This window comes from Heteronotia binoei, chromosome 2 (assembly GCF_032191835.1).
Source record: "Heteronotia binoei isolate CCM8104 ecotype False Entrance Well chromosome 2, APGP_CSIRO_Hbin_v1, whole genome shotgun sequence".
Classification (NCBI taxonomy): Eukaryota; Metazoa; Chordata; class Lepidosauria; order Squamata; family Gekkonidae; genus Heteronotia; species Heteronotia binoei.
The window spans coordinates 97,260,126-97,273,154 of NC_083224.1; the positions used below are offsets into that span (position 1 = coordinate 97,260,126).

The 13,029-nt window shown below is 43.0% G+C and overlaps 1 protein-coding gene across 5 annotated transcripts in view; it reads left to right on the top strand.

The window, feature by feature from the left end:
* The window catches only part of RNF220 (ring finger protein 220), a 537,115-nt gene that overhangs the window by 380,482 nt on the left and 143,604 nt on the right, over nt 1-13,029 (top strand). For all 5 annotated transcript variants that reach the window (XM_060231695.1, XM_060231698.1, XM_060231697.1 and 2 more), the window contains one exon: nt 1,871-1,916. In XM_060231695.1, the coding sequence (XP_060087678.1) occupies nt 1,871-1,916 (46 nt within the window). The remainder of the gene's footprint in view (nt 1-1,870; nt 1,917-13,029) is intronic.

Below are 13,029 nucleotides of genomic sequence, written 5' to 3' on the forward strand. Positions count from 1 at the left end.
GTTGCCTTTGATATGTAATTGTTTCAAATTTATCCTGTCTGGAGTGAGGGTGAAAGGCATTATTAAATCTGAAGCATCTTGCCACAAGGAGGACAAGAAAAGGGGGAGGATCACCCTGATGTGAACCTCCTTCCAGCCATTAAACAGAAATGGAGTGAAATTAACAAATCAGCCAACCAAAAAAGAAGGAATGCCTAATGTGCAGAGAAAGGCCTATCTAAATTTAGTGATTTTGCCTTTCTGCCTTTTCATCTACCGGCCCAGTCCTGTGTGGTGTCTAATTTATTTATTTCTGTTTGACTTACTTGAGGGCTGCAGTTCACACCTCTCAGGTCTGAGTTTAAAGACTATTGTGAGCTGCAGGGAATTTATATCAAGAGATGTATGATTACTCCACACTAAATATTCTCTGATTATGAAGGACCAGGGCATTTTTGTAGAACTCATTTCATATTAGGCCACACTCCCTGAATTCACCAGAAGTGGCATCACCCGTTCAGTTGGTTACTTTCTGCACATTGACACAGAACAGTACAGTGCCATCAGCAGCGTTTAATGGATGTGTGTTCTCACACAGCCCAATGAGAGAGGCCTTGTTTTGCACCTTCCCTTCCCAAACACAGCCGAAGAGAGCGGGCCAGCTTCTCCCAAGAGGTGTGCTCCCTTCCTCTTCCGTTCCTCTGGCCAACAGCCCCATGTCTCACCACATCTTCCCAGCTGTCCCTCTTCATTCCCTGGTTTAAATTCCCTGCCCCACCACCTGGAGCCGACCTCTCCTTCACCTGTCTCTGGTTGGGTGAAACAACCCCACAGCAGTATGTCTGTGGATGTTTTCCCAGGTCACCTGATTTCCATAATGTCCTTAGGCACAGTTTCATTTTTATTTTTTGGTTGGATTGTGGCTTCTTCCCAGACACTGTCTGATTCAGCATGAATGGTGCTTGAGACCAGTACTTTTGGGTAGTTGTGAGGGCCCAGAGATTGCAAGAGGCCTATCAACAGCAAGTGAATGCTACCATTTCACTCTATCTTTGTATTAAAGATGGCTAGATGGAAGAAGATCCATCAGTTCAGGTAGGGCTTAGAGGCAGTGCATTGTTGTCTTTGATCTGTGCACACACCAGGGTCCTCTGTGACAGTGCTAGAGACTCTGATACAGTCTCACAGTTTTCATAACTCTATCTCTCACTGCTCCCAACAGTTAAAGGGCTCTTCTCAGCCATGTTACTCCAAGTGGCAACAAAAAGTTGGAGCTAACAAAGCAAAAAAGCTATGATAACTAATCACAGCAATATGGGGAACTTTTGTTCATGATACTTGGTGGCATACTTTTTTTCCTGTAGTGGTGTGCTTGACTCTTTAGATAGCTATGGCAAGCTTGCTTAGGTTAGCATGACACAAAAATATGAATGGGAGAAGTAGTAATATAGCAAAGGCAGTGGCTAGAGTGTACCCCATGGATACAGGTAATCCATTATCAAATCCTTGTTCAGCCATTAAGTTCACTAGGTGGCCTTGGGTGAGTCACTGTCTCCCAGGCTAACTTATCTTGCAGGGTGGTTATGTGGATAAACTGGAGAGAAGAAGGAACTTTTATACAGCTCTGAGTTCCTCAGAGGAAGGTTGGGACAAAATATGATGGAAGAATGGATGGATGGGCAGGTAGGGATAGGACACTGGAGTCTGGATGATCAGAATACAATGCAGTGTGATGGTGATGGGTTTATCATGTTCTTGGGAAGATTTAGCTCATAGATGCTAAAGTCTTAAGGGGGGGTGAATTTGAAAAAAGGCTGGAAAATTCTACCTTGGGAACTTTCGCTGCTGCCATTCATGATGGTACTAATACTTTTCTCTTCTCTCTTGGCAGTAAGAATTCTATATTGAAGGATGTCATGACCCCAGGCACCCCCAAGGTAAGTGAGCCAAATTCAGACACATTTTATTAATTTTGATTACCTTTCTCAATTACCATTATCTCTGTAAACATTGGAGTCCATGTCTCAAATTGTCTCTTATCCTGACTTTCTTTTGGTATGTGGCATTAGATTATTATCTATATCCTTACATAGACTATGAAGTCACTTAATTTTTTATTTCTGAATTCCCCATTGCACTAATACTTTCTTAATACAATGTAGGAGTACTTAGAAGCTTCTTCAAAACTTTGCGGGCATCTTAAAATAGTTCCATGTTTTACTAGAGACCATTCTTAGGCTAAAGCTGGAAAATTAAATATTATAATTTCTGACATTATCTTGGGTGTTGCAAAATCATGGGAGATGAGAATAGAGGGATACTTAGCTGACAACCATTGCTCCTATGCTAAAGGCATCATAGATTAAGATCCAATGTTGAGGTGGTGGTTACAGTGCAGGACTGGAACTAGCAAGGCAGACCAATCACTCTCTTTTGGGTCACCTTATCTGGCAGGGTAGTTGGTGGTAATCGTGAAGGATGGTAGAACTATGTGTGTGGCCCTGAAAACCTTGGAAAGAAGAACAGGATTTTAAAAAAGACATGTAATATATATGCAGATTGGCAACAGCTCCTCAAAAATAAATTTTGGGTAACAAAAAAGATGCTAGCATATAATGTATGAACTAGCCCTCAAAACCAGGTAGAAAACCAAGTCAGTTATGATCTGCTATCTGATGGTGTGTGAGCTGGACTCAGAAAGAAACAAATACAACTGAAGCAGGCATTGAAGGTCAGCGTGCACGCACGTGCTTGCACACACACACGCACATGCATCAATTGTGCTTAACAATCAAGAACTTTCACACGTCTTTGCGCCTCAAAAGGGAGTAGAAAAGGGCAGAAGCAGCATGAAGACTGCTCTTTCCTTGTGCATTTTACTTGCACTTATTGCTGGATGCAGATAACTCATCTGCCCAAAACATCACGCCTGAGGAGTTCAATAGGCAGATTAGCTGTTTGGAGGTAAATATACTGAGTTAGACACAGTCACTAGATAACCAAGAAAGGCCTTTTCTCCCAGCAGGGATGGGCCTTTGAAGCTTCAAGCAACAAAGAATACCATTTGCTTTGAGTGGGGGGATTAAGGCAGGATTGTTGAGGGGTCCTTGTGTAACCAAGATCACTCCAGTGCTGTCACCACATGGATTCCCCCCCCCCCATCCTTCTCACACCACATCCTAAGAACATTAAGAAGAAAGGTCTTTTGAATTTTTCTTTCAGTACTTTGCCTCAGAATTGTTATTCTCAAGTGGCACTTGCTTCAAGAAGAGGCTTGTGCATTGCAAAAAGTGCTGTACTCCTCACTTTACTTAGTAGCTAGGCCAAGAGTTTAGCAGCCACGTATTTGTGGTATAGGATCAGAATTCTTACATGTGTAAATCCAAGTCACTCTTTCTGGTATTTATATGTGGGAAAAGAGATTCTAGAACTCATGTCCATCTGGAAGCCCTTCCTTCTAGTCTTTGGCAAGTTGGGACTCTTTGTAGTTACTTGGGAGTAAGAGAAATGCACTGTATAACCACTCAGGGTCACTGTTATTGATTATATCGTAGGGAAGAACCCTGGGACAGAAAGTTGGTGCAGAGATTAAGATCTGTTGTGCTCCTGCATCACTGAAAACCTGACAGCTCCCATTGACTAGTAACTTTTATAGGAACATGGAGAACGTTCAGTGGAGGGTATATCTTAACACATCAGGAACACTGCTAGGAGTAACTGGAGTGGTTGAAGGAATAGACAGCACACACAGGACCCCGTGCTCATAAAGTTATGTCAAGAAGTTCAGACAAGTGTAGTTACACATTGTATTTCATTCTGGTTTATGCAATTTGAATTTTATATTCAGATTTGAAATTTGCCGCCTTGTTAACTGGGACAAATGCTATACAAGATTTAGGACATTTGTGGTGGAAACATATGTGCACAGAAGGAGAGAGGGAAGAGATTACAGGGAACTCTAATAAACAAAACTGTTCTCAGACACTGAAAATGCTATCTCCACCCTTTTCCATTTCTGAATCTGAAATGATTTATATTCTTTCAGTTGTTAGTATATGCTTAGGGCTTCTCTTAGTAATCATGAAGGCTAGAAACTTAGATAAGGTCTATTTCTCCACATGCAAACTTGTGCATGGGGTTAAAACTCTATGGAAACTGCTTCCCACCCATGCCACAACTGACCATTGGTTATTCACACATGTGCCAGCCAGTACTTTCAACAGGAAGCCTGTGTGTATCTCCTATATAAGTATATAGCTGCGCCTCTCATTTCCAGGGCCCTGGCCTATGAATTACTCATACTTCATTAAGTTCTGTTCTGGTTCACTCTTGTGCATACAACTGCACTTGCAAGCAGAACAAGCCAGGAAGATCAAGCTAGGAAGTGGTGGTCTTCACCACCTCAAGGACTGTAATCCACTTCATTCATGGACAATGATCTGAAACCGACTCCTTTGGTGCAGGATACATTACCAATCTGATACCCAAGTTAGATCTGATGACAGATTTTATGAGAAATGAATCTTGCAAAAGCATCATCAGAGGTGACATCTGTTATAAATAATTCTCCTGGTATGGTGACAATTCTGACCATCCTGATTTGTTGGGGCTCAGTGGGACTGTACAGCACAAGCCTTTGGCCCATCAAACTATCAATCAAGAGTACTTGCATGCCATTGGTTCAGTCCGCCCCTCTCTCCTGCCCAAGTGGCTGTTGCCAGCTAGCTGTTGCGGGAAAATTCTAAGTTGGCCCCTTTATGAACCAACCCTTTAAAATTTGCAGGTTATTTATACATTGTTTTAAGCACCTAGAATCACTAGTGGCCTGTAGGCTTGTACAATTTAGTTGCCAGAAGAGAATCTAGGTCACAAGAGAGTTTATCTAAGGAGAATCTTAGATGTGAAAAAAAGTAATTTGGCTAGAAAGATGTTTGCTAACTGAAGATGGGAAATATCAGATAAGAGAAAAAGTTCTAATCGGATCTTATCTGAGTCCAGCCTGAGATCTAAGAGAGGTGGGCATTAGCCAACATGGGAGTCCAGCTGCACTGGCAGGTGATGAGAAAATTGTCAACATGACCTTAAGATAAGGTCATTTTATCAGAGATAAGTGTGAGAAGAGAGAGGGGTTCAAATGGCAGAAGCCATAAAAGTTTCAGACATTTCCCATACTCGTTGCTGTCTCCTTAGACAGCCAAAGGTGCTGTTCTGAGGAGGCCAGCCATCTTGGTTAAAGATCTTTAACAAAGATTGGGTGTTCATTAGAAAAGAGCAAAATTGAGAGCTTAGAAACTTAGCTTCTGATATGTTTAAACAAAAGCTTAGAATCTAGCAGATATAAAATTGTAGAAAATGTTCTGACTAAGAAAAATAGTGTGTGTGAGTCTTGTTATTAACACTGGAAGTTGTTTTTTCTTTAACTGGAAATTGTTTTGCTTTTCTTACATGTAGTCTGAATGTGCTGGTTTCAAAGCTTGCTGAAAAATAAAGTCTTGTCAGTTGTGAGTAGAACATGACTCTGCGTCTCAAGTATTAGATGCTGGGAGAAAATTTTGTTTTGTGAATCTGTGGTAAGGGAAAGTGTCTCTGTAATTATAAGAGAATAATTTTTAAAAATTCCCTAACACAAGCAAAGCTGATTCTGTAAGTAAAATGCAATGGGAGGGACGGTGGCTCAGTGGTAGAGCATCTGCTTGGGAAGCAGAAGGTCCCAGGTTCAATCCCTGGCATCTCCAAAAAAGGATCCAGGCAAATTGGTGTGAAAAACCTCAGCTTGAGACCCTGGAGAGCTGCTGCCAGTCTGAGAAGACAATACTGACTTTGATGGACCAAGTGTCTGATTCAGTATAAGGCAGCTTCATATGTTCGTATGTTCATATGCAATTAACCTTAGGTCTGGCAGTTACTGTGGGAACACACTATTGGCCCATCACATGTCGGTCACCCATCTCTGGCCTCCTATTGGCTGACTCCCTTGCCCCCACCTCCTGCAGGCCCAGGAATGTTGAACACACTGCCAAAAGCAGTCTTACCTCAGAGACAGCCACATCTCCAGCTGCTCTCTGTCAACCAGCCTCAGAAAGGACTGCAGAGCTCCTGTGGCCTCACAAAAGGCCCTATCAACAGCCCACACAGACAGCCTCCCAGCACATGCAGCTTCCCGAGGCTGCTGCAATAGCCAAGGAGACTGGCACCACCTCAGAGGGCATGACTGTCCCTCCTTTACTGTCTTTCACTCCATCTCTCCCTCCTTCCCTTAGCCTTGCCCCAAGATGGTTGCCTGAGAAGGAGACAGGGAAGCCTCACAGGGTTGTTGTTCAGATCAAAGGGGGGGAGAGAAATGAGGAGAATTATGTCAGCTGCTTTGCCCCTCCCCCATGAAGAAAGACTCCTTTTCCTATCTAGAGGCTGCAGGGTTGCCAACTCCAGGTTAGTAAATTCCAGATGGCAGAGATCATCTCTCCTTGGAAGTGTGTGTGGGAGGAATTAATGCCTTCACTTGGGTGGGTGCGTGGGAAGACAGCAAGGCTTGGGGTGCACTCTCCCAGAGGCCTTTAGTGGTACCTTTCCAGGTTGGTGGGAAATTCCTAAGATCACTGCAGGCCTCTGAGGGAGAGGCCTTTCCTTTTGAGGAACCACTGTTGCCAATCTTCAGGTGAGGGCTGGATATCACTCAGAATTACAACTGCTCTCCAGATGGCAGAGATCAGCTCCCCTTGAGGTAGTGGGGGAGTGAATGCCTTCACTTGGGTGGGTTGGAAGACAGCAAGGGTGGGGAGGCACTCACCCAGAGGCCTTTAGTGATACCTTTCCAGGTTGGTGGGAAATTCTTGGAGATTCTGTGGTGGAGTTTGAATAGGGCATAGGAATTAGGGCTTCAGAGTGGGGTCTGCCAAACACAGGTTCTTGCTGTGGTCTCCTCCACACTGCAAAGAAAGACTGTCCTTTTCCTATGTAGAGTCTGCAGAGAGGGGGAAGGCAATGGAAATCTGAAGTCAGAGGGGCAGCTGAAGGGATGGCTGCATCTGTGGATTGGCTACCCTACACCTGGCTGCTTGATACTGTTCAACAGCAGCCACTCTATGACACCCACTGTGGCATAGGAGTTAGGGCTTCAGAGTGGGATCTGCCAGACCCAAGGTCGTGCTGTGGCAGCTGACTGGGTGATTTCAGACCAGTCACACGCTTCCAGCCTAACCTGCCTCACAGAGTTGTTGTTCAGATCACATGGAGGGGGGAGGAGGAGGATGTATGCTTTGGTCCCCCCCCCGGTGAAGAAAGACTGTCATTTTCCTATGTAGAGGCTGCATGGAGGGGAGAGACTATGGAAACCTGAAGTCAGAGGGGCAGAGAAACAGAAGGAGATAGGGTTGCCAACTTTAGGTTAGAAAATTCCTAGAGATTTAATGGGTGGGGCCTGGAGATGGTGGAGATTGAGAAGGAATAGGACCTCAGGCAGGTAGAATGCCATTTCCTCCTGATGAATCACTGGATATCACACATTTATAATTGCTCTCTAGATGACAGAGATCAGCACCCCTTGAGGTGGGTGGGGGGTCAATACCTTCACTTGGATGGGTGGGAAGACAGCAAGGGTGGCGGGCACTCACCCAGAACCTCTTTCTAGAGCCTGTTGTATTTTTCTTCACAACAGACCTTACTCCTAAAATCTTATAAAAGTTCAGAATTAAAAGTTTATATTCCCAGTACTATATTGAAAAGCCAAACAGATTTCAGTCTCATATGTCAATTCTGTAACTTCTTTGTGGAGCCAAGCAATATTCTTTGGAGAGCCAGTTTGGTGTAGTGGTTAAGTGTGCGGACTCTTATCTGGGAGAACCGAGTTTGATTCCTCACTCCTCCACTTACACCTGCTAGCATGGCCTTGGGTCAGACATAGCTCTGGCAGAGGTTGTCCTTGAAAGGGCAGCTGCTGTGAGAGCCCTCTCCAGCCCCACCCACCTCACAGGGTGTCTGTTTTGGGGGAGGAAGGTAAAGGAGATTGTGAGCCGCTCTGAGACTCTTCAGAGTGGAGGGCGGGATATAAATCCAATATCTTCATTTTCTTCTTTGCACCAGCTCCACCACGGTATTCCTTCACTCACAGTGTTTCTGTTGGAAGTTGTAAGGACTGGCAGGGATTATGCTGTTTCACCTCTTTATTAGATGAGTGATTTGGATCCTGATTCTATTATTTCATTCTAAAAAAAACCTTTTGTATTGGCTTTCATCATAGAGGATTCACATAATCTGTATGGCACCTTTAAGACCATCAAAAGTTTATTCAAGATATGAGCTATTGTGTGCATACACACTTCTTCAGATACATAGAAATGGAAGCTAACATTTCATATATATGTACAGAAAGCTCATACCTTCAATTAATTTTTGTTGGTGTTAAAAGTGCCACTGGACTAGAAATCTGTTCTACTGCATCAGACCAACATGGCTGCCTACCTGGATCCATCATCTGTATGGGTTCACTGTACATTCTCATGGCTGAGAAATAGTTGTGTTCAGTTTTCATATATGTGTATGTGTTTTTAAATTCAGGCACCAATCTGATAATTTTAGCCCCTTCTCCTGTTCTTTTTTCTCTGCTCTTTCTTACATACATACCTGTTAAAAGAAAATTTTCTGTGTTAATGTATGACTGTTAATTTTGCTGACTTTCTATGTGCGAGGAGCTCATTACTTTGAGACAGTTTTCATGAAAATGCAATAGAGCAAATGCAGTAACTCCCTAGTTTGCAGTGTTTCAGTTTCTCATATTGTGTTTTGTTCAACATCTTTATAAATGATTTTGATGAAGGAATAGAGGAAATGCATATTAAATTTAAAGATGATACAAAATTGGGGGGGTCACAAATACAGCAGAGGACAGAAACAGGCTACAGGATGACCTTGACAGGCTGGAAAACTGGGCTAAAATCAATAAAATGAATTTTAACAGGGATAAATGTAAAGTTCTGCATTTAGGTAGGAAAAATCAAATGCATCATTATAGGATGGGGGAGACTTGTCTGGGCAGTAGTATGTGCAAAAAGGATCTAGGGGTCTTAGTGGACCATACTTAGTGGACTATTGAACATGAGTCAATAGTATGATGCAGTGGCTAAAAAGGCAAATGCTATTTTGGCCTGTATCAACAGAAGTATAGTGTCCAGATCACGTGAAGTGATGGTATCACTTTACTCTGTTCTAGTTACACCTCACCTGGACTATTGTGTTCAGTTTTGGGCATCACATTTTAAGAAGGATATAGACAAGCTGGAACAGGTCCAGAGGAGGGCAACAGAGATGGTGAGGGGTCTGGAGACCAAGTCCTATGAAGAAAGGTTGAAGGAGCTGGGTATGTTTACCCTGGAGAGGAGATGGCTGAGAGGTGATATGATCACCATCTTCAAGTCCTTGAAGGGCTGTCATATAGAGGATGGTGCAGAATTGTTTTATGCCGCCCCAGAAGGTTGGACCAAAATTAACGGGTTGAAATTAAATCAGAAGAGTTTCCAGCTCAGCATTAGGAAGAACTTCCTGACAGTTAGAGCAGTTCGTCAGTAGAACAGGCTTCCTTGGGAGGTGGTGGGCTGCTCTTTGGGGTTTTTTAAACAGCAGCTAGATGGCCATCTGACAGCAGTGCTGAGAACGTAGTGGGAAGTATTCATGAATTTTCTGCATTGCACAGGGGGTTGGACTGGATGACCCTGGAGGTCCTTTCCAACTCGATGATTTTGTGATTCTATTATTGTAGTTTAAATTCATCAGCATCAATTACAGATGGAATGACTAGTTCCTCATTGTTCAGAACCTTCTTTTTCTTAAGCTATTGTGACATGTGGGGATTTAAACCAGCAGATGGGCTCCAAAGCTATGGCTGCAGCTAGTCTTTGCCTCTTGGACTTATTTAGCAGGACCCAGAGAGCTATGCTTTTAACAGAAGCAGGGAGTGAGGAAATTTTTTCCGTCTCTTTGACTCTTGAGCGCTGTTCCAGGTCCTGAAACTTTGCTGTTGCATCCTCAGTTTGCTTGTAACTTTTTCCAGCACCTTGCTTGTTGAACTCCTTCTGGTGTTCCACAAAGTTTGAGTGCAGTGCACCTGTAAGCCTAGCAAAGTTTTATTCTTGATATAAATTTTCATGTGCATGCACATTTCATGTATCTGAAGAAGCGTGAATTCAAACTTTATTTTGCTGCTTCAGATCAATATGGCTACCCACCTGAATCCTTTTGGTGTTGAGGGAGACTCTTTGAAAAGTTTCCTTAGAATGAGTAAGGTATTGTTAGTAAGAAAGTAATGTTACTGAGTAGTGAAATAGCCAATTCAATTAATACCATGAAAGGAACTCTGTGTTCAACATTCATTTGTGGTTCAGCTTTCTCTGAACAAGTTTGTTTATTTTATTTATTTGGCTTCTAGCCCTCCCTCCCCTGTTAGCAGGCTCAGCGCAGGTTATGATAGAAGCTGAACACTATCTTAGCTCTAGTACTCTTTTGTTCCCAAACTGCACATCATTATTTGGAAACACTAGTACAAGGCAGTAAAATTATGAAGTACTGGGGTCATCTCTTTCTACCACTGTAAGAAAAAATGTATATCTACATGAGAACATAAGAAAAGCCATGTTGGATCAGGCCAGTGGCCATCCAGTCCAACACTCTGTGTCACACAGTGGCCAATATGTGTGTGTGTGTGTACACACACACACACACACATACATACACACACATATATATATGTATACCGTGGCTAATAGCCACTGATGGACCTCTGCTCCATATTTTTATCCAATCCCCTCTTGAAGCTGGTTATGCTTGTAGCCGCCACCACCTCCTGTGGCAGTGAATTCCGCATGTTAATCACCCTTTGGGTGAAGAAGTACTTCCTTTTATCCGTTTTAACCTGACTGCTCAGCAATTTCATCGAATGCCCACGAGTTCTTGTATTGTGAGAAAGGGAGAAAAGGACTTCTTTCTCTACTTTCTCCATCCCATGCATAATCTTGTAAACCTCTATCATGTCACCCCGCAGTCAACGTTTCTCCAAGCTAAAGAGCCCCAAGCGTTTTAACCTTTCTTCATAGGGAAAGTATTCCAAACCTTTAATCATTCTAGTTGCCCCTTTCTGCACTTTTTCCAATGCTATAATATCCTTTTTGAGGTGCGGTGACCAGAATTGTACACAGTATTCCAAATGAGACCGCACCATCAATTTATACAGGGGCATTGTGATACTAGCTGATTTGTTTTCAATTCCCTTCCTAATCATTCCCAGCATGACGTTGGCCTTTTTTATTGCAATCACACACTATCTTGACATTTTCAGTGAGTTATCTACCATGACCCCAAGATCTCTCTCTTGGTCAGTCTCTGCCCATTCACAACCAATCAACTTGTATTTGTAGCTGGGATTCTTGGCCCCTATGTGCATTACTTTGCACTTGGCCACATTGAACCGCATCTGCCACGTTGACGCTCATTCACCCAGCCTCAACAGATCCCTTTGGAGTGTCTCAAAATCCTCTCTGGTTCTCACCACCCTGAACAATTTAGTATCATCTGCAAACTTGGCCACTTCACTGCTTACTCCCAACTCCAGATCATTAATGAACAAGTTAAAGAGCATGGGACCCAGTACTGAACCCTGCGGCACCCCACTGCTTATCGTCCTCCACTGTGAAGACTGCCCATTTATACACACTCTCTGCTTCCTATTAATTAGCCAGTTTTTGATTCACAAGAGGACCTGTCCTTTTACTCCATGACTCTCGAGCTTACTAAGGAGCCTTGATGAGGAACTTTATCAAAAGCTTTCTGGAAGTCAAGGTAAACAGCCTTTGTCCACATGTTTGTTCACCTCCTCAAAGAACTGTAACAGGTTAGTAAGGCAATATCTTCCCTTACAGAACCCATGCTGAGTATTCCTCAATAACTTGTGTTCATCAATGTGCCTACTCATTCTGTCCTTGATAATGCTTTCTACCAACTTTCCTGGTACTGAAGTCAGACTGACTGGCCTGTAATTTCCCGGATCTCCTCTGGAACCCTTTTAAAAGATGGGAGTGACATTTGCTACCTTCCAGTCCTCAGGAGCGGAGGCAGATTTCAATGAAAGATTACAGATTTTTGTCAGAAGATCCACAAGTTCAACTTTGAGTTCTTTCAGAACTCTTGGATGTTTGCCATCCGGACCTGGTGACTTATTAGTTTTTAATTCATCAATCAGTTGTAGGACCTCCTCTCTTGTCACCTCAGTTTGACTCAGGTCTTTCAACACCCCTTCCAAAATTAGTGGTTCTGGAGCAGGCAAACACTTCTCATCTTCCACAGTGAAGACTGAGGCAAAAAATGCATTCAGCTTCTCAGCCATTTCCCTATCCTCCTTCAGTAATCCTTTGACCCCTTGGTCATCCAAGGGCCCCACTGCCTCCCTGGCTGGTTTCCTGCTTCTAATATATTTGAAGAAATTGTTATTGTTGGTCTTTATGTTTTTTGCAATATGCTCCTCATAGTCCCTGTTTGCCTGCATTTGATTTGCCACAGCCTGTGTTCCCTTTTATTAATCTCACTTGGACTAATTTTCCACCGCTTAAAGAAGTCCTTCTTACCTTTTACAGCTTCCATTACTTTGTTTGTTAACCATACAGGCCTTTTCTAATATCTGTTTGTGCCTCTCCTAACTTGTGGAATATATTTTATCTGAGCTTCTAGGATTGTAGTTTTAAACAGCCTCCAAGCTTCCCCAACGGTTTTGACTATGTTTACCTTTCCTTTCAGTTTCCTCTTCACATGCCTCCTCATCTCAGAGAATTTACCCTTTTAAAGTTAAATGTGGTTGTGCTGGTCTTTTGGGGCAACTCCCTATTTATACAAATGGTGAAATCAATAACGTTATGGTCACTGCTCCCAAGTTATGTGATCACTTTTACATCTCTCCCCAAGTCTTGGGCATTACTTAGGATCAAATCCAGGATCACCCCACCCCTGGTAGGTTCTGTGACCATCTGCTCCATAGCACAGTCATTGAGAGCATCTACAAACTCAATCTCTTTT